This window comes from Glandiceps talaboti, chromosome 2 (genome assembly GCF_964340395.1).
Source record: "Glandiceps talaboti chromosome 2, keGlaTala1.1, whole genome shotgun sequence".
Taxonomy (NCBI): Eukaryota; Metazoa; Hemichordata; class Enteropneusta; family Spengelidae; genus Glandiceps; species Glandiceps talaboti.
The window spans coordinates 22770125-22793299 of NC_135550.1; the positions used below are offsets into that span (position 1 = coordinate 22770125).

A 23175-nucleotide genomic window follows, 5' to 3' on the forward strand; every position below is an offset into this window, starting at 1 on the left:
TTTTGTGAGGGACGACACAAGTAAGATTTGCTTTGAATAGAAAAATTAACTAGATACTTTTGTCTGTGCAAGATTAACTTTATCACAAGTAACTACTTTGACTGCAAATTTCACACATCCCAGGGATTCCCTGTCCTCAGATTGACCATCATCGGCCAGGTTCTCATTTTGCATAAACTACCTGTAGGTGGAACATGATGCTAAATTGCAGTAATTCTGGGTTGGGTTGGAGTAGGTGGGCTTGTGTCTTGATTGAACTTTGTATATGCAAAGGGTGAAAACAAGTAGGCCTAGTCTTTTGTTACAGAGTGAAGTAGACTGACAGATCAGCCAGCATTGTGGGCATGCTCTAATCTCCTTTTCTATCAGGGCAAGCTGATAAGCCCAGACCAATGAAGTCATTATAGTCTAAGTGGCAAGTAGGTGAAGTCTACATGAGTTTCTCCAGGTATTTTACAAGGTCCCCGCCAACATTTTGTTACAAGGACTTAGGTATAGAAATGTATGTATTAAGTTTATACCAGATTTCTGTTCTCATTTACTCAGGTTCCAAACCTTAGCTAACACACAGACTTGGCTATCTGGCTTGAAGATGTCTTTTGCCAAGTCTCTGTGCTAAACCTTAGCAAACACACCGAAGCTAAAAAAAAAAAGTAACATAGACAGAAGAATTGAGGAAATGTTTGAAAAAGAAGAGATAAACACAATTGAGACAACAAACTCAAAATTGGTTTACTTAAAGAAGTCAATGTATTGAAAGTGTGATAAACTGACATCAAGTGAATGGAATTAAAATTACAGTTTTGGAATAACAATGTTCTTTGTAACTAAAGCTGTACACAGATTAAAGTTAGCACATATTGATGTAGTCCTGCTTGCAGACAAGAATATGCAACTCAATTCTGACAATGTCCCTAAACACAAAAGAAAGAAGAAAAGAGACATTGTCAGAACTGAGTCCTGACTGACTTACGTCACCTTAAGCAGGATGTATATTGATGTCACCAAAAAACATGCTTTAAAAGACACGATACATTCAATTGTACAATTAAAACCTCATGGCCATCAATGGCAGAGACAAAGTTTATGTTGATGATGTCTTTCCTTGGTTTATTTTTGAAGTAGAGTCACTCAGCATCTTAATAGATTTAACCAAGCATTGTTGAACAACTGGATAGATTCTTGTACATCCTTCTATGCAAGATTGCATGCCTTCTTGTGCCACATCTTTATCAAGATCCCCACATTGAATGACAGCGGATAATTGATTTAAGGAAGGTAAAAGTCCAACGCATATGCTTCCATTGTTTGAACCCTCATCTTTGCTGTCATATTCCTCTTGAAATATCGGGTCTAGGATGGTCGTTTTGCCTGCCTGTCTTACTGAACACCCCACAACAACATCATACATGTCGATTCCAGCATCTGCCAAAGCCAACGAGGCACAGGTAATAGCTGTACTCAAAGCACCTCCATCGTTCTGCAACACTGTTACAAATATGTCTATTTGGGCTCTTGGGTATTTATCGAGACAGACAGCGGGTTCCATTGCTTGTTGGATTGTCAAAGATGCATCCTTGTCGTGTGCGCTTTGGATGTGTTGTTGACGTTTGTCACAAGAAAATGGTGCAAATTTAAATTCACATTTAAGAATACCCTTTAGTTTAAAATCCTCTCTCCGGATAACCTGTCTTGGTCCATATACAGCGCAGATCACTTTGGTGTTATTTGTTTCTATGTACGCTGATCCCTTTGCATTGCTAACAACGTCAGCTCTTGCAAAGATTGGTCTCAAGTCAGCTGATTTACGACCATCTGGTCGGAGTTTGTCTTCACTCAAGACAGGACTCGATTTAGAAAGTTCCACAAAGTTTGTCACCGGGAATGAATCCTTTGGCCCCTGAATACGTCTGGAATCTTGTGGCATTTTTGGGTTTCAGTAAATCAGTAACAAGCTATTTCATCTCAGTGTTTTTATACCGCTCGTACAGCACACTTCAGCATTCTACACGTGCGAACGTGCTATGGGTGGAGAAAAGGAATATTAAACAATCAATCAACTGTCGTCTCGTTCAAAGGTAACGTTAGAATTACATTTTATTTATTCTTTTAAAAACAATATCAACCAACTTTTATGGTATTTGATATATATTCAAGTATATAATAAGTATATAATTTATTTTTGAAAACAAGTTATGTAATTATTAGATGCTTTAAATGTGTTAAAAATATTAGCGGTTGTAAGAGGATAACATTGACAAAGGTCACAGATTATTTTTCCGCTGACGCCATCTTGCACGCCAAACGAATCGAAGAAAAATTGTAGCCTTATGTTTTATGTTATTCCTTAATTAACTCGCTAGGTCTTTCGTTTTTGGAACTGTTTTGAACTGAGTAGTCAAGGAAAGGTAAGGTCATATTATTATAGGTGGTATATCAAGCTTAGGACCATTTTATTTCACTTCAGTTCGCTTTCCGGCTTCCTATGCGTGGCTAGGCTGGGACAAATACGCCAGCATGCTTTAGTTGTATGATTTTGTTCCGCTCAAAAGGTGTAACTTTCATGAAAATTGTACTATTTGAAAATATTTCCCGCTAAAATATAAACTTTGTATATAAATGTAAATCTAGTGTTTTAGCTAAGTTCAAGTGTGTGTTTTCAGAAATGCATGCATTTCATACAACTCTGTTTAAATTTTACGAGGTGTGTAGGGCTTCCTCCCAAATGAACAACTGAAACCGAAAGTCACAAAGTTTAATAGTTACGAAAAAAAATACGGAAAGAATTTACTTAAAATCTTGCCTCTTTAATATAAAGTCGATCCAAACTTATAACTCTGGATGCATAAAATTTAAACGACACATACAACATGTATTTATGTGCATTGTGAAGAGTATCTATTTTCACCCTGCATGAAAATAAACAGTTGTTTGGAGTGTCAGCACCCACATTATCAACATCCCAGCAGACAGTGTGTTTTTACCAATGTACACACTTCTCTATATGTATCCAGGGGTGAACAAATCATTTTGTGAACTGGTGGTCCCCATACCAGTGCCTTAAAAAATCCAGTGGTCCTGCTGAAAGAATTAGTGGTCCCAGGTCCCGCTAATGTGAAACATTAATTTAGATCTTGCCTATGAATCTGTATATTCAGACGACTTTTTAACATAGTTATTAACAGTAAGGTACTGGTCTGAAAGACCAGACAAGGTAACATTTGTGTGGTTTGCCCCAAAATTTGCTAGTCCTGGACCCAGGACCAGTGGATTTGTTCACCCCTGGATCATAAAGAATAATTACTTGTGACAAAAGTGAAAACATAGCCAACAAAAACAGGTGAATGATAGCAATATTTAATAATAGGCAAATGGTGGTTTACCCCTAGCTGCAATGATTGTAGTGTTTGTTGTGATTTAGAGGTTTTTTTCTTGTTTTTGTGCTCTTTTGTGTGTTAAGATGTTTAACAGGAAGCAAATGCTACAATTCCTGCAACGTTAATGCAAATAGACGGAAGCAATTCAGATCTGAATTGCAAAATTGGGTGGATTTTTCTGCTAAATTAAGCCTTACCTGCCAAAAAATCAGACATTTTTTAACTCCAACATAATTACAGAGCCTTCAAGAACCAAGAAATGATCAGAGGTACCCCAATCCCTGTCAAAATCATGCAAAAGTAGCAATGCATGCAGCATTTTGAAATGGATAGTACGCTGACATCTTGCTCACATTTTCAGCGTGATCTCGTCTATTTGAGTTTGCCCAGCAGGAATTGTAGAGTTTGTTTCCAGTTAAACATCAGAACGAAAAACAGCACAAAACAGAAGAAAAAAACCTCAAAATCACAACAAATGCTACAATTATTGCAGCTAGTTTACCCCATGTGTGACTGTTCAAAACACATGGCAATCATGAAAATAGGCCAACTGGAGACATTTTAAGAGGTTGTCCCTATTTATGCAGTGGGTAGAGTGTCTATGATTTATGTAGTCTAGTTCGGAATCTTATACACACATTGATATGTAATCAGTTTGAGAGAAAAGAATGCTTGATACCAAAGTGTCCTAAAACATATGTCTGATAGCAAGGAACTGAATGTCACGCTGCACTTGTCTTATCAAATACCTCGAAAACATTGCCCTTTCCAAAATACTCAACCAAAAGTGAACAGAATTTGTCAATAAATATTGAATTCACAGTACCCTGGACTTTCAAATCATAACTAAAACGTAAAAACCATGCACAGTTCTTTCTGTGATGTTAGAGTTTGACATTACAATCACTTTACGAGGACAAAAGTTTTTTTAAGGACAAGGTAAAAAATTGCTATTATGGCTACACAATGTAACAATATCCATGCTTATTGTTCAATGTGTGATACTTGAAGGCTTTTGACCCAAACGGGGGAAATATCTTCTTTTTTCTGCTATGATGTCCAGGAGCATCATTTTGGAGGACTTTGAAATTTGACATGAACACAAGATGGGTTTGATATTGAAATTTGAAATGAATGAAGTTGATGCTAAATTATTGAAATACATCTGTTTTAAATATAGGTAAGACATACTTAAAATATTAGTTAGTATGTCTTAGCTATATTCAAAACAGATTACATCATTTCAATATATTTAAGCCAATGCCTGCTGACACAGGCCACATGGTAATGTCACAACCAAATATTTTCTTTTTCCTCCAGAATAAACCTACATACAGCATACTCAGTAGTTGACAGAGCAGTGTTGACTGTTCAACAGTGAGTTCTATATTGTAAAGGAGATACCACATTGGTGAAATCAAGATGTCATTTCAGCCATCGTTGAATAGACCTCCTTTCACTATGCCACCACTGCCACCAGGTATACCACCACCAGCATTTACTGCCTTTCCTCCAATGCCACCAGGTATGTATGTAATTTGTCTTTAATTTTTAGATGTGACTCTAATCTTAGTATAGTACTAGCATTAGGATGTATGAGGTATTTATCTAAAATATGAGAATATTAAGAGCAATGATTTCTGTACTGTGCCAGTGGCATCACTACATTTTGGGTGAGAGCATAGTGTGACTGTCAAATTTATTAAGTAAGTTTGAAAGCCTAATGAAATGTGTCTAGACATGTAATTTGTTAACCAATTAATATTATACTCCTCAATTGAATAGATGTGACCTTAAATCAAAATGCAAGTTGACAGTTTTCATGCATGCTATTCTATATATTTTCTTTGTAGGAACCCAAATGATGGGAAGTACGATGGGAATGCCAATGTCAATGCTGCCCCAGACAACTGTGGTAAGATCAATTTGTGTCATTTACTTATCTATATAGTGCATCCCTTTTGGATGAAGGACTTGATTATTACGGTATGTTAGGAACAGTGCTGCAGCACAGATAGTGAAGTTAAACACATACATGTCAAGAATTAGAAAAAAATATGAAAAATAATTCTAGTACAAAAAAACAAACATGTAAACAAGGGAGAGAAAACAGTATATGACATGTTACTGATAATGGTATGAAAATCTAATGTAATGTCACCTGTATGGTAATACAGTAATTATATCAGTCACGTAGATAATTAGGGCTATATATTGTGAAATTTGAAACTTGTGTTCCTAGATAAGTTTTGCAAAATACTACATTTTGCAAGTGTGGCTTCATATTTCTAATTAGGTAGTGTGTTCAGGAAAAGTATTTATGGATTGATATATTGTTGACTCTTCAATTCATTGAATGCCATTGATATTGAACTTTCTCATCTCACAGGCAACAGCAGCAGCATCATCAACAAGTAGTTTGGGAAGACCGTCACTTATGGATAGAAAGGTTAGTTTATCTTACATGATCAACAAAATGCTGAATATTCTAGCAGTAGTTTTCTGAGACAATGTTCCACACAAAAAAAACACACATTAAATGTATAATTCATCTCTTTGTGTGTGGATTTAAACCCAGTGATATATGAAGTGTAAAATTAAAGAGTCAAGTCATGAGTAGACATCCCTTCTATAGGGATAATGACTGTTATTTTTTCATCGCTTCCCAAAATAAACTTTGTAGTTGTCGTAAATATAGGCACGGGGCAAGAAATGAAACAGTTTAAATAATGGTTATGTCATAAGTGAAAAAAATGTAAATTTGAAGGCAAAGTTGCAGGAGTTGTCATGGTAACCTCCATTATACATGGATAAGATATGAGATGAATGGTATTCAATAAATATGGCTTGCATTACATTTTTGTGTAAAAAAAGAATGCTCCACATTCTGATTTATAAGTCGCCATAAATGATGTAAAAGATGAACTGGGAATGATTTAGCACTTGAGCATGGTGAAATTTAAAACCCATACATGCTGTATACTTCCTCAAGTCACTGCAAAGAAATTCTATTGTTTATTGTAAATATATTGGACAAATTTGTACTGTTGCAAAGTACAGATGAAATTAATTGTTTCTTGCTAAAGAGCTAGAATTGTGATTTATTTTGTATGAGATGGCCAATTTATGTAACGGAGGTGTTTAGAAAAAACCCAGCTATTGATTGGTGATTTCTATTCTCAATATGTGTTTACAATATCTCTCTACTACTACACTTGATAATGTTCAAGAAGCATAGTTGTGAAATTGTCAGTGGTGTTTACTAAATAAAATTGAGCTGGTTTGTTTGTCTTGGCAATATGTCAGATTGTGTGATACATCACACTAAATTGTAAAGTGTTTATTATTAGGTAGCCATAAATAAAAATATAGATAAATGAATAAAACATGGTATGCTTGTACAATGGTTCAACTGTTACTGATCAGCTTTAAGAGGTTATTTGAAAGATCTGAAATACAATCATGGTTGTTGTCCATATGGCGTACCAATCCTGCTTGTTAGCGCCCACAAATTACATGTATATAGGTCAAACATATCATAATATCAAGTGAACTTTGCACTAAATAAATAATAGAGTTGATGAGCAGTAACAATTGTTAGTAGCCTGTATAATGTGCTGGCTTCACATTGTCTTTTCTCTTTGCAAACTGTGTAATTGCCTGTGTACATTTTTCATAATAATTATGTGTATATGTACTAAAAGCCTTATTAAGAAGGTGTATGGCAGTCGGCTTTTTTATATATATTTTTTGTCATTATTTTTCTACTGAAGGCATAGTGTGTAATTTAGTATATCACTTGTTGAGCTTTATGGCTAGTAACATGAGACAATATTGTAATGAATATTTGTCTAGACATTTCAAAGCTAGAATAAGGGAAACAACAATTTGTGTACCGAAACAAATAGGGAAGTGGAAGCATAATAATTTTTTTTTTAAATGCATAAGTATATAATTTTTGAAAACATTTAAGTAGGACATCATTTATGACATTTCAAAAGACTAACTTTGTCCATATCAATCAATCAAGCAATCAAATCTCTATAGCCGATTTCCAGAGCAATGTTTTGTTCAGTAGTGCTGAAGGGCTAAAGCACACCATATGCTTTGGTGAACAAATAAGTCTTCAGTTTTGTTTTGAAACAATCCAGGCTGGAGGCTTGGTGAATGTCAAGTGGCAAAGAGTTCCATAGTTTGGGGGTGACATATGAGAATGAGCGACCTCCATTGGTGATTTGTCTGTAATTTGTTGTTGCAAGCAGATTCTTGTTTGTAGAACGACTCGGTGTGTATGGCTGGAGACAATCACAAATGTACTCTGGAGTTAAGCCAGGAAAAGCAACTGTAAATCAATTTTGTAATCAATTCTGAAACGAACTGGTAACTAATGCAGGCTGATGAGAACTAGAGAAATGTGTTCAAACTTCTTGGTACGAGAGATGATCCTTGCCACTGTATTTTGAGCACGTTGTAATATGTTTATTGTGTGTCAGGAAGTCTGTATAATAATGCATTACTGAAGTCAAGCTTGGCTGATAGGATTGCATGGATTAAAGTACAACAAACGTAATCAGTGATGTATTGCCTTATAGATGCAATGTGATGAAGATGTGTGTAGATTGATTTGCAGGTGTTCTTGACATGGTAGTTAATCATGTGGATATTATCGAAGAATACTCCCATATGATAGCATTTATTATGTATCCTGACAACATTACTGGTATTTGGTAGTTGTTTGATAGTTAGTGGTCATTATATTGTAATAAGATTGCTCATATTTGAAAGTCTTTCAATGCTAGCCAGCATTTCTTGTAAAAGTGAACTATGTACCCTTTACTTTCTTAAAGAATGAGCCACCACTGTTAGATACAAGGCGACGTCCATTTGGTAGAAAGGTCAGTTTTTAATGTCTATCACTAAGCTTATCTTAAATAGGCCTTCAATAAAGTTAATGGAGGACCTAGTGTACACCAACTTTAAAGATTCACAATGACAGTTTTTTTTTTGCTGTAATGCTGTACTTTGTACCCAGGTAGATGTCCCTGTTGTTTCACATTTGTTAAACCAGGGTATGCAAGTGCTATTCCGAAATTTTAATATTCTCTTATCATTCATTCATGCTTTTTAAGTGTAGCTCATGTATGATGTGTTAGCTGTGTTTGGCATCAGTGCCTGCAAAAACAGCTGTATATAGAGTAACATAGAGGTATATAAAGAAATGTATCATTGGAATTAAACATGTTTGTTTGTTTATTTAACAGCCTGACATGTCCAGAGGTATGTCTTCAAGTTCCGTAGCCAGTACATACAAGAAATCAGATGGAAGAGAAAACTCAGACAGGGTTAGTGACAACTTTAATTTCATCTACACTACATTGTTGTCAGCTCTCAGCTTAGTAAAGATGTTCAAAATGGAAGAATCATATATAGGGTTACTGGGTAGTATGTTTAAATTTTTCAATATTTGAGCTATGGTATTTTATAACATAATAGCTCAAATAGTGATACACAGTTTCTTTCCTTCCATGTTTCAAACAAATCACTTACAGTATTCTTCTTCATCTGACAGATCTTACACTGTTACAGAATTTATCTGTGTGCATTTAATAATAGTGCTTCCACCATGAATGTACATAGTGTAAAACTCTATATGATTAAGATTGCTATCAATACTATACTTGTAGCATAAAATAATCAGTTACACAGATTTATCCATGTATCAGGAAACATGAATTAATTCAAACCATTGCTGTCCTCAGAGGATGACAACATAGATTTAAGTTGTATAGTTGATGATTTATATTTAATTTTGCCATTCACATTATTCTTTTCCAGGGGGAATCTAATAAAGACAAAACAACTGTATTTGTTGGCAATATATCAGAGAGAGCATCAGATGTTATGATCAGACAACTATTATCAGTAAGTACAGTATTGATATACTAATAGTCCTAGTGTATACATTAGTTTTGTGATGTAAAAGACGTTACAATGCTAGCCAACATGAAATCTTGACATTGATGTATTTCATCTTGCCAGGCTTTACTTTTTGACTCTTCTTTTCAAAATGATATGAACATTTGTATGCTCTAAATAGACCAACATATTAAACTTGCATTTGAGTGTATTTTTCCAGCATTCTTTCAAACTGTATGGGTTTGATGTATGTCTGAAACGCACATCTAGTTATGATGGTTGAATGGTTAGAGTGGTTGGCTTCAGATCTGCAGGTTGCAGGTTCAAGCTTCACCATGGTTATTTGTTTCTGATTAGCTAAAGTCCTTGAGCAAGATTTGAACCATTATTGTGCCCCAGTCAACCTAGCTGCTTAATTGGGGTCCTGATAGGATAACGGTTGCATTGTGAATACTTTGATCCTATGCACTAATGGAGGCTGCAATAGATTGTATGCTTCTCAGCAAGTTGAGGTAGTGTAAAGGGTTGTTGCACCAATATGGGTTCGTGCCAGGAATAATAATTGTAGAGTGCTTTGAGCAGTGTGCTAAAGCTCTGTATAAAATCTTAACTTTATCATCAAGTTGTACCAAGATAAAGAATTGCTAAGTAGGAGATTCTAATTTGCAGTGGTTTAGTCATGATAAAAGTATATCAGTTGTCCATGTGAAACTTTGTAAACACTTTGAAACTATTAACATTGTAAAACATTTTCGTTTTTATAGAAATGTGGTCTGATGACAAGCTGGAAGAGAGTTCAGGGTGCCTCAGGCAAGTTACAAGCATTTGGATTTTGTGAATATGCAGACCCTGAAGCCAGTCTACGAGCAATAAGACTTTTACATGAAAGACCAATTGGTGAAAAGAATCTTGTGGTAGGTAATTACTCATCCTTTAAAAGAAGAGCATGATATTTAGTCATCTATTTGTCCTTGAAAAGATAAATAATATATGAATGGATTTGTATTTATGGAGAAATCTGTGTTATGTGATGTCAGATGTTATGTATAATTTGAGATGACAAGGTGCGGCTCTGAGCTTCAGATTACTTGTACAATGATATTCAGATGTTTCCGTGTTGCTTTAGGAATGATGTTGTCATGGTAGAAATCATGTATAGATCACTCTAAATTCCTGATGTCTCAAAAACAATGTCTGATTGAAGTCACCATTTTACTTTCAGGTCAAAGTAGATGCAAAAACAAGGGAAAGGTTAGATGACTATTTGGCCAAGAAAAAGGGACATGATGATTCCAAGGTATGTGTATATCTGCATTCATACATTGTTCAAAAGAATGTCTGGATATATAGACTAAGACACCTCCATCTCAAAACATGATAAAGTAAAACATAATGATATGAGTGTTACAATTCCAGATTTTGAATAGAAGTCTCACTCCAATTTATTGTTTTGAAAATTTGAACAACTCTTAAGTGAACATCTGTGTACTAACTCATCGATCTATTTCACCCTTTTGAAATTAATTCAACATAAGTAGTACACCAGAAGTGTTGGTAGTAGATATCAAATAAGTACATTTGTACTTTATAAAAAGTAGGATCAGTGGTTGGTGTTATCACTTTACTGTATATATGATATGATTCTTTTACCAGGACGACGTGGACCAGGACAATGCAAAGAAGGATAGAATATTAAAACTACAACTAGAAAACATTTTAAAAGAACATTCTGCAGAACTCAATAGATCTTTTCCTGATGGTAAGTTTGTTTTTTCTATGCACTGCATGTATTGCAGGTAAAGAGCAGTAGTTGTGGTTTCTGTGAGTGTACTTTTGTTACTCTATCATCATACCAACAATTACTTCTGTCATCTGCTTACTTCATAGCCTGGACATGTATTGGGTTAGACCTAAATTGTTGAGTTTTTGAGAGAGGTTTTATGATGTCATGATCATTTGAGTGTTGTGAAATTGTTCTATTGTATTTCTTCTGAAGTTGGTTGATATGTATATTTCACTGAGATTTAATACTAGTGATAGAACATGTATGTGGATGCAAATATTTCATTTACCACTTTGATGTGTGTCACTACCCGTAGTTATTTCATTAATTACAGAAGATGGAGAAGGAGGAAGACGAGGAAAGAAAAAACTTGAGAAGGAAAAGAAAGAAGATGTAAGATAATTTTGCGTACTTAAATTTTGAATATCAAGTTAACATAACACCAGCATATGCAGTTTATTACAAACACAACTATAGCATTTTCAGTCCATATTCAGGGTAACCTGTATATTGGATTACAGCGTACAGGGTCGGTTTGGCTGACTCATAAACTCCAAATGGCTGTGACTCTCCACAATTTCTTGTTATTTTTGCACATATCAAGCCTTTGAAACAGTGCAGTCAGTCTTATCAGCTGAATTATCTCCCTACTAAATGTTAATTGTACTGTGTACACCGGCTTGATGTCTGTGTATAAACAGTCGCAAAAGAGGCACTTTACTGATTTGTCAACAATGCTTGTAAATCTGATTGAAACGTGCTTCACTGAGTACAATGACACAAGAAGGGTCAAAAAGAAGAACAGGGAATTGGGACAAAAAGTGACCTTTTCCAACCTTACAGGAATGGTAAATTTGAACAATTCAAAATGTTAAGAATATCAAAAGGAATGATTTAGAACTGTAAATGAAGATAAATTACCACTGATAACCAGCATTTTGTTTAAGGTTTGGTAAACCGTAATAATAAAGAGAGGGAATCTGGTAAAACTTGCATCGATTTCTATCATTTGTGTCAGAGTTTTGCGGGGAAATTCAAACCTGGTAAAAGATCTAGGAAAATGAGATGGGTTTTATTGCCATGTCACCCAAAGAGGAAAAATATATGACAAGTCTCAGTTATTGGGACTTAACTTTTGTGTAGTGTCTAATGGAATATGATGAAAATGTAGACTAACCAGACAAAGATTCTGTGATTTTTGTTATACAGGAAAAGATTGATGACATGGAAATGGACGAAGACAAGAAAAATCTAATATCAAGAGAAATTAGAGTGTTTCGAGATAGTCACAAGGTATGCTATTATTGTTGTCAACTATGTCTTCAAGAACACATGTTATCTTTAACCCTTGCAGCTTACTTTTTACTGCCCCCCACAACCGTACTGTTAACACAGAAATTGTCCAACCATAGAAATAATTTCCTATGAAAAATATCATATATGTCCACTACTCGGCTGATTTGGATTCATGCCAGAAGCAAATATTTAGATTGTCTCCATCTTTTGACTGTGAAAGCAAATTTTGACAATTTTTCAAGCTTATAAGATGGTCTCTCTCTGCATCGTTCTCGCGTTCAGTTAAATCAGATTATTGGTTGATATTAGAACTATAAGTTAATCTGGTAGTCTATTTTATACTGGTTTTGACACTCCTGCACTTCGGTGTTGCTAAAAGTGACTCTGAGTATAAAGTGTGATCAAATATCGTTTTATACAAAAATCCAAAATGAAACATTTTGCAAAAAAAAAAAAAAAGCATGCCTGTGTGCACATTATCAAAGCAACTCAAAAATGAAATACTAAATAGATGAAATTGGATTGCCCTTGAAATCTGCTTGATTGCCCCGAATTTAATGGGCCACTATCCCCAACTATGTAACACAATAGATATGTCGGTGAGAAAACCAAGCGCCAGCACCAAAGCTGCATTGCTGTGCACACATGTTTAAAGTGGAAATTGTTAAAGGTGGTGAGTACACATTTTGCTTGTCACTTCTTTATATTTTTAGTAGAGTATCAAAGAAGCAGATATAATCAAGGTTAGTGACAATTTTATTCATTATTGCTATTGCTCTTTTGCACTTAATATTCTTTCTGCTTTCGTTTATCTTGCTCTGTCTATTTTTGTCAAGTGTTGGTAGTTTGGAAAGAGATAGACACAACTATTTGTCTTAGCTTTGAGTGTTTTGCCTGATGGTGTCAGCAAAGGGAATCTGATATAATCCATATAGAGCTCTGATAAAATATACTCAAAACATCTCTGCTTGCTCCTATGATAAAATTGCTGGATCTCAATAATTGTAAATGGTAATAAATTGTATTGGAAGTGTGTCTCAAGATTGAGCTGTAAAACTGACGTCAAAAGACTATATATATACATATATATATCATCTTGTTCGTGTATGCTTGATGCAACTTCATGTGTAAATAGAGAGTGGGTGAGGTGTGCAATGAATGTTGGCCCGGTGAAATCTTAGATGTAGTCTGGGTTATCGTCTCTTACAAGGTATGTAGACTCTAGGTTCTCATTGAGTATGGTACAAATTCCAGAGGAAGAAGAATAAGGTCAGTAATGAATATGTTTCTTTAATTGAAAGTCACTGAATATTTTGAAGAGTCTTTGAACATTAGAAGTCCATGCAGTATGTGCAAGGCAGAATCACTGCACTGATGTTGGTATTCACAACTTGGTTACTGATTGGTTCAACTCTGTGCTGCTATACACGTGAAATGTACATCTGTACAAATGTATTCTCCTGTCTCTCTGATGTATGGAAGGATTGACGTTCGTTAGAAACAATTTCATACAACCTATATCAATAACGAAGAACGGCCAAACTGCAGACTGATTCACACTGTGACGTTCAGAGTAAAACTGCAAGATGTAACTACATCCAGACAAGAAATCCACTTTTAATGTTGCAGCTTCATCTCCCTCTTAAAAATGATGGGGAACAAGGAACTTAAATAGCCAATGACAAATGGTTGTACCATAGAAAAAAATGATTGTGAAGAAAATTGTTGGGAAGGCATATTCTTGAGGTAAAAATATGATACAGAAAAGTTAGCAGTTCATTTGTACCTGGTGTGATGTCATGTAGGTTTTCAATTTAACATTAGTTAGTACTTTCCTTTTGGTAACAAATTGAAATCCCAAACCAAACTTCCAGCATATGCCTTGAAAACTTTGACCGATCACGAAGTAATTAGGACCTGGGTAATGAGACTGAGTGTGGCTACTTTGAAATATATAGAATTAATCATACAGGAAGTAAGCAATGTGATTATACACAGGTCTTTCCAATAAAAGTCGGAGCAGTTTGCACAGGTAAAGACAGTGTATTCAGTGGAAATGTTTTACTTTTACATGATGTATGTCAAATGACTATATACTGACATGTTTTCCATGTGATAACTAACCACTTATATTGCAGGACTTGACAATTCTATTTTTCTATGAAATGTCTTCTCTATAATGAAAACATTGATTTCTTATGTATTGTTTGGTGCTAATGCAACTGACTATGCTGTTTTGTACAGTGTCACCACAACAAATGTGGCACATGCACCTCTCTCTGCACCTTCTATCTTAAACTCAATCCAAATTCTCTTCAAAAGCGGCATTAGCCATTATAAGCATTGGAAAACAGAACATCAAGTCATCATCTGTGACTGTCAGCGTGTACCAAGACGTGAGAAGCTGTGTGACAACTACTGGATCCCTGACAAGTACCAAGTTAATTTCAGACTTTCATCTTAGATATGTGTTTAAGCTTTGTTACTCAATTGGTTTTCTAGAGGGTCAACAAAGTTGTAGTTTTGCAGCCAAAGTATTACCTGTGACTTGGCAATGCATGTTTTCATGTGAACTCTTCTTGACAATGTGCAGTTGACTGGTGACACAACAAAATGAAAGAAATTTTGATGTAATGACAGTTGTACCCCGGGAATGATTGATATGTACATGCCTTCTTTATTGCTATATATGCAACTTTTAGCTGTACCAGTTTTATAATAGGACCAGGGGTAGACTACTACGGATTTGCAAAGCACAGGACTTTAGGTCGAAGTGCCACTGATTACAATTTGGAGCAAGCAATTAAAATGAAAGTCACAATGTGAAATCTAAAAATACAAATGAAATACAAAATAGTGATATCCCCGGACTGGTAACTTACGGTATTTTACATGTTCATTACAACAGTGTGTATTTGTACATGCTCCCCGAAATGAAAATTTTGATTCTGAATTTTGTTAAAGTGCATTTGTAAAGACCAACTTGAAAACAATGAATGTTGATTATTTTAAAAAATGATTACTTTTGGCGTGCAACGCTTCTAGAAAGTAACATTCAATCCTAATAAATTTGTGAACTGATCAAAGTAAAGATTTCAAACCCAGAGTAGTCGACTCTTGGTTCAACAAGTTTGAGTGCTTTATTGGCAATTTATATGATGTTATTGCCGTATTCTAATGTCTCGTCTCTATTTTGCTGTATCTTTGCTACACAGGGAGAGGAAGATAAAGAAAAGGAAAAAGAGAAAGAACGAGAAAGGGAACGTGATAGAAGAGACAGGGAAAGAAAGGAAAGGGAAAGAATGTTGGAAAAGAGCCGAGACAGAGAGAGAGAAAAGAAGAGGGATAGAGAAAAAGATTCAGAAAGGTGAGATGGATGGCTGTTGTCTTCAGTACTCATTTATAATCATTGTATTAAGAACACCAGTTGTACAATGTTGAAGAGAAGTTGGAAGGAAAGTGCAGCTAATGATTATGAAAAAAAGTGTATCAAAGAATTTACTTGTGTAGAAAAAGTTCTTATTCAGCTGAGTGGAGTAGATCAACTCCTGGCATGGAGGTGAATTAGCAAACAAAAAAGAATTTTTTTGGCCAAAATTCAGTCCTCCTCAATAAAGTAAAGTAAAACATACTGACAAAGGAAATATCACATTGAATGTTGTAGTACTTGTTAGAAAGGGATGTTCAAAATTTCAAATCTTGTCCACAGACGAGAACGAGATCGTGAACGGGAGAGAGAAGAGAGAGAACGAGAACGAGAGGAAGAGGAGGAAATGTATGAGAGGAGGAAACTGGAAAGAAAACTACGGGAAAAAGAAGCAGCATATCGAGAGGTATGTGTTCCTACACTGAAGGGGATGATATAACAACCTGCAGTTACATACATACACATACACACACATGCACGCACACACACACGCACACACACACAAATATGTATTCAGTGATTGTTCATGATGAAATAGGGACATAGATGTGGAAACTATGGAATTGCCTGTGACTTTGGTTTGTGTAGGTGATCAAGATATATGTCATGAAATCAAGTACTTGATGCAATCTCAAACTAACAAGAGATTACATTACTGACTACCATTACCCCTAAATGTGAGTGTATGAAATTGGACAAAATATGTCATGTTATTGTTCATCAGTGAACCAGTTATAGAGAGTTTGTATTTGACTAGCAGGCAAAATGATATATTAAATAATATTTGTATATTTTTTTCTAGCTGCTGAAGAGCTGGGAGAGCAGAGAGAGGAAAAAGCGTCGAGAATATGAAAAAGAAAGAGATAAAGATGAAGAAAGGAAAGAGGAACAAGAGAGAGAAGGAAAACGTCTCAAGGAATTTCTAGAAGACTATGATGATGAGAAAGATGATCCTAAATTTTACAAGTGAGTGAAATGTGAAATCGATATTTCAAATTGGTTGCTTGTTCTGGCTACTGCATATGTTGACGCATTCTTTCAAAGTGAAATGAAAGTTTACCCTCATAAGGACTTACACATACTCTGTTCACAAACAAAAAAATTAAAATGTTTCATATTTTCGAACCTGGTGCACGTAGGTCAATTGATTGAACAACATATATGTGACTACAACAGGTACTATGCCATGGATATAAAATTTTATTTATACTGGATACTTCTTTAGGCATATAAATACTTGGTCTCCCAAGAAGTCCAATGAGGGCCATCCCTCATGGGTTCTGTGTTAGTGCAGGAGGAAACCGAAGTACCCGGGGAAAACCTGTGTTGTACAGTAGAGGAAAATTTAACAAAAATTTTTGTACTGCTCATGTATTTTTGATGGAAGGCATAATGTTGCATGTGTGCTACTCTCTATACTTAGTGGAATTCACATTATGTTTTGTGCTCATCTTTTCAGGGGAACAGCTTTCCAGAGACGGTTGAGAGATAGAGAAAAGGAAATCGATGATGATAACAGAGATAGAAAGAAGGAAAAAGAAGAATTGGAAGAAATACGCAGGAAACTTATGGAAGAAGGCCACCCAGATCCGGAGGCTGAAATACAAAAGGTTAGATTCAATGTGAAGTAGTGGCAAAATGAGAACCATCATGCTTTAGATGTAAAACATTAGTTGTACTATTGATAAAGTGATAGTTTGCTGCGAGAGATCTTGTAACCTTGACAATGAGATATATGGTCTGTATTGTTTGTCAGATCATCCATCCGACAGTATCATTATCATATATATATTATTGTTCATGTCTTGTTTGTGTTTCTGTTACAGCTTGAAAGAGAACGTGAAAGTCATAAGCAGCCTCAAATCAAGAAAGAGCCAACTCCAAAACGAGAGATTGTAGAACCCAAGCCAAAATTAGAGCCTACTTTGAAACCGACTTATACACCGATTCAAGTAAGTATTTACATGATATCAAATATTTATAACATATTTGGTGTCTCACACTTCTAGAACACTATATTTACTTTATATGAAGAGCTCTATGTTTTTGGTTGTTACCGTATAACCTCTGCTATATCATGTGTATTACAAGTGAAAACTGATGAGTATATCAGCTTGTGTGTGTGTGTGTGTGTGTGTGTGTGTGTGTGTGTGTGTGTGTGTGTGTGTGTGATCATGTTGTGTACCAATGAATCAACCAGAACTTCTGCAAAGGTTTTAACATTGTAGTAACATGGGAAAATATGGTGTACTTTACTTTGTTTTCTGTATATTTAATCATGTTATAGGTTGTAGTCAATTATAGAATGCTTTCAGAACTGTAGATATCAACTGTAGCTCCTGTAGATTTCCACTGCATATACGTGATACAGGCTTGGAGACTAGAATTGGTCAGTTTTGAATGTCTGCATTTATGTTTGATAATGAAATATAAGTTAATATCTTTTCACAAAAAGTAGTAACTAATTAAATTACTAAATTGAAAAATGATTTCAAAGGGGATAGTAATAGTGTAGAGAATTGAGTTTGACACATCTAATCACATTGTGTGTTGTAGGTAAGTGCTACACCTCCTACACCTGCATCAAGTTTAGAACCTGAAGACGATGAAGGTGGTATCCCAGAAGGACCTGAATTTAAACCCAAACTGGGTTTCTCGGGATTAAAATTAGGTAAGTAAGACCAGGCTACATGATGAACTACATTGGTTTCGAAATCATTTCTTTCAGTTATGTCAACTTGCATAACCTCCCATAAAAGGAAATTAAGTGTGAAACCCATGGTTACATTAATTGATAATTTGAACTCCCTAGCATATTCATGGTGAAAGGTTGTCTGATAATGAGATGTTTGTCATCTGTGATACTTCTGAATATTTTGAACTATACGTATTAGGTTCTGTGATTGAGATACAAGAATGTGTGTGCATTTGAGTGACATTGTGCTTTATCTTCTTATTCTGTGATGTAGGAGCTAACAACAGTCCCCAACAAGGCAGCAACAAGAGAAAAATGACACTAAGTGAAGTATTTAATGCAAATGAAGAAGATGGTCGTGATGATGCCTCCAAAAAGAGGAAACTGATTCCACTAGATTACACAGAGGAAGAAATGAAAGCTGTCAGACCGTCACAGTCTGTTGTCACTGCTGCTGAGGAAAAGAGAAAACATATCAAGAGTCTTATAGAAAAAATACCTACAGCTAAAGAGGAGTTGTTTGCTTATGAACTCAACTGGTCTATGGTAGATGAGGTGAGGTCATTCATTTCAAAGTTTAAGCAAATCAAAAGATCTCCGTTGAAAATTTGAAGATCTGCAATGAAACTCTGAACTGTAGGATTTCTTCATTTAACAGTGCGAGTGTGTACATTCTCTTAACACCTGCATATTCATCAAAAGTGAACCTTTTCAGCACATTATTTTTCCATCTTCTCAAAAAGTTAGACGTTAATAGCAAAAGACTTGATTTTAAGTAATGAGATTGTTACATTGAGGTGTATGACATCCTGTGATGGTGGTCCAGACTGAAGAGTTTACATCTCTAATTTATTTGTCTGACTTTTATCATTGATAGAATTTAATGGAAAGAAGAGTAAAACCATGGATTAATAAGAAGATTGTAGAATATATAGGTGAAGAAGAACCAACATTGGTAGATTTCATATGTCAAAAAGTTATGGCAAGGAGTTCACCTCAAGATATCTTAAATGATGTTACTATGGTAAGTTATAACTTGATTTCTCAATTCATCAACCAGGCTGACTTGAATAATCAGAGATTGGTGTACAAATTGTATGAATGTTTGATCACCTCTCTCCATCCATCTGTACCAATATGTTGGGTTCAATTCTCGATGATTGATTTCAGTCCCATGCAGTGTTCTCTGTTTTGCTAAACAGAACTGCGGTAACAGAGATTGGGATGTCTATTTAACCTTGCATAGATTTCTTTTCTATATAAATGTACCATTACTTTGGTAGTTATATGGAAGCACGACTCAATTTTGTTTGATGACATGATGGAGTAATTCATATTGTTGTGTGGTTGCCATAGTAACATGTAAATGTATGACAAAAACACTACTGTAATAAAAGTGTTCTTCCTGCCAATATCATGAAATCTGGTTTGTGTTGCATTCATTTAATCAGTACAGTACGTTACCATTCAAATCTTACAATTTTATATCTCACAGGTACTGGATGAAGAAGCTGAAGTATTTGTTGTAAAGATGTGGCGGTTACTTATATATGAAACAGAAGCCAAAAAGATTGGTTTAGTCAAATAGACATTACAGTACTTCTGCTTGTAATTGCTGCAAATAACCACTATGTGGTGATAATCATAAAGTCATCTCCTGTGCCACCAATCCTGAAGTTTGTCTCCTAAAAAAAACTGTTGATACTAAAATCTGTCTTTGGACAGTCACTCTGATCTGATCCACTCAGGAAGTCCTGTAGTTGTTACCATATTTGGTGTATTCATATAGATTTACATACAGTGATAGATGCAGTTTAGTGTCAGAGGTCAGGGGTCACAGCTGTCAGGTCATCTATGCATTGATACATATACATCCTGTCAACTTGAGTTTCATAATAGTTTTGATGGGGAATGTTTTAAGCTGGTCTTTGTGCTGTTTTACTATGTCCCATATGCTTCATGGAAATCATAACATTATATAGTATTTACTACAGGAAGTTAACATCAAAATGATGCCTCATAATAAGTGTAATTTTGAACAGCAAGAAATGATATAGTGAAATGTAATCGCTATTTCTAAATTAACAATAAATGCATTCCTTGGTTTTCTTTTTTTTATTGTAAAAAGTGTGTTTTTTGTGATCATGTTATGCAAGCTAGTGGTGATTGAATGAGTCGAGTGCAATGGAATTTTGGTTAACACAACGCATACATCATCAGTGACTCCTTTTACTCTCTGCTAGTTGAGATGAGATTAAAGTAGAGAAAAACTGCACAGCTATGGTGACCATTCAAGTTTAACTCCCAATTATTTTGTGCTATATTTTTTTTCATTTATCCCTGTTGAAATATACACCACATCTGTACATGAATTGGTTCAATCATTCTGAGGAGCTGAATGACCTCTCCATAATATGTTGATGCTTAAAAATACAGTGGCCAACCACTTGATGTATGTGTGTCAACACAAGTATAAAAGATGTATAGCCCATTCACTTAGAAATAGTAACTTTGTGAGTGTAGGTAGGACTTGATCACTAGGCAACCATGTGTACATCAGCTAGTACAACAACATCAGTAAATAACAATTATGACAAAAACTAATTCCAGTTATAATTACCAGGCCTTGAATGTTGTCATTATAAAATGAGTATTGATATCACAATAGGCAACCCATAGAATATGTTTTCTGTAATATAGCTATGTGTGTGTAAAAAATACCATAGACCATTGAAGTATTAGCATATGTACTTTATAATAACATAGCAATATTTTCATCTTTTCTGTATGTCAAGCAAGACAATGACACCACAATATTAAAAGAAAGCTGTGGTAGTTTATGAGGACATCTAATTTTCGTCATTTTTTCGTGTGTGCACAAACAAGGAAAAGTAAGTTCTTGTATTATGAGTGTCATGCAGAACAATAACAATCTAAGAATAGTGCAAGATCTATGTGTTATGACTTGTAGAGCTATTTCATAAGACTACATGACAACCATCAGAGTTCTACCCTATCTGACATTTAAAGGGCCATGTTTCAATACCAGGTCATTGCATTTAGTGTTATCTTGATAAGGATTACTTACGATCATTCTTTTGTTCTGAACTAACTTTTCCTATCAAACAATTAACTGGTTTTCACAACCTAGATTTTAATCCGATTCGAAGTGGGGCTTTATGCCCACTAAATATTGAGTTTATTGTATCAAGAAACTGTTAACATGATATAATACAATGTACGCTTTCATCATCGACGTATCCTACCACCGGGGGCGTCGTTACATACTAGATTTCACCTCAAAGTTCCCATGTGAACCTTTCAACTTTACAAAGTTGCAAACCCATATTGCAAATTCATATAATTTGGAGGTTTATGTGTGGTGCCTTTGTGTGGGTGTAGATATGTAGGAGCACCATAGAACATGATAGAGACCTCACTATGTGTTTGTGTTTACCTTAGAAGTCAATTACCAGTATATAAATCGTAGTATGTAAATATGTCCCTGACATCGCTCATGTAGCAAACTGAACACACAGACACAAATCAATGTGAATAATATGCAATATTTCACCTTTCACCCCATCCCGTATTTCTCTCACTTCACACAGACACATATCAATATCATATGCAATGTTTCACCTTTGACCCCACCCCATTTCTCTCACTTCAATTCACTTTATAATCACAAGCTTGACACTATAACACATGTGTTTATTAAAAGATACTGCACACTACTCTGTAATTACACTGATAAATAATCCTTTGATCACAAGAAAACAGACTGTTGTCACATATCGTTAAATTATGGGATACTATAAATAGGTAAAAGTTTTATGAGAAATTGTCCGAGTAGGAAACGTGGCTTCAATTAGAGTAACCGGACTGACATGTCATCTGAAAGCAATATATGGCAATAGTTCATACTATTCCCTGCACCTGTCTGTATCATTAACAACTTACAGAACAAATTTTGAAATGTTATTTATAACAATTTTTTCAAACTCGTCATAAGACGGTAGACAATCTCTGGCCTACTTTTAAAGAATGTTCCTGGACAATAGTATCAAAAACTGGTTTCCTGGCATAAAAACTAGAAAGTCTTTGTCGAACCTTGGTGGTTGATGGTCTGTTAGAGAAAATTTTTAACAAGGACACCCTCTTCATTTGATTTCTGAATGTATCTGAAAAGTTGATGTAGACGTACGGGCTGATGGCATGTCCCAGAAACATAAACCATAGGACAAGGAGATAAATAAATAGAATGTTATCCCTGTATAAACTGACCCCAAAAGCAGACATAAGGCATACAGCAAGGATTGGTAGCCATGATATAACCAATACCAGAAGTACGAGTATCATCATCTTCGCTAGACGTTTTCTTAGGATGATATGGTCTACGGTCATGTAATGTCGATTTCTACGCAATAATATCACCACTCGTAAATATGCTGCTATGGCAATCATTAATGGCACAATAAGAAATGCAATAATAAGGAATAAGAAATAGGCAGATGGGACGGAATTTATCGTGTCTATCTCTGTCAGGCAAAACGACCTTGTGAAATTCAGTCCTGGGTAATCTGTGTATCCCTTCAACTGTAACACTGACACCGCGGGTGAGGATTGCATGGCAAGTGGAATCACCGATACACCACAGATCAGCCACGTAAACACTGTC

General features: G+C 35.2%; 2 protein-coding genes across 2 annotated transcripts; one reads left to right on the forward strand and one right to left on the reverse strand.

Annotated features, from left to right (window-relative positions):
* Window positions 1-840: 840 nt before the first annotated feature.
* LOC144453528 (exosome complex component MTR3-like) lies at window positions 841-2013 on the reverse strand. Its single transcript, XM_078144842.1, has one exon. It carries the CDS (start codon window positions 1925-1927, stop codon window positions 1085-1087), a length of 843 nt encoding a protein of 280 aa, XP_078000968.1. The 5' UTR covers window positions 1928-2013; the 3' UTR covers window positions 841-1084.
* Window positions 2014-2286: 273 nt separating this feature from the next.
* LOC144448894 (RNA-binding protein 25-like) lies at window positions 2287-20607 on the forward strand. The gene is made up of 21 exons (XM_078139241.1): window positions 2287-2408; window positions 4698-4902; window positions 5231-5292; window positions 5767-5826; window positions 8225-8272; window positions 8639-8719; window positions 9213-9299; window positions 10058-10207; window positions 10516-10590; window positions 10947-11052; window positions 11411-11469; window positions 12286-12369; window positions 15588-15739; window positions 16082-16205; window positions 16602-16765; window positions 17259-17409; window positions 17626-17751; window positions 18356-18470; window positions 18769-19049; window positions 19372-19518; window positions 19990-20607. The coding sequence occupies exons 2-21, from the start codon at window positions 4800-4802 to the stop codon at window positions 20080-20082; spliced, it is 2268 nt and encodes a 755-aa protein (XP_077995367.1). The 5' UTR covers window positions 2287-2408; window positions 4698-4799; the 3' UTR covers window positions 20083-20607.
* Window positions 20608-23175: the final 2568 nt, after the last annotated feature.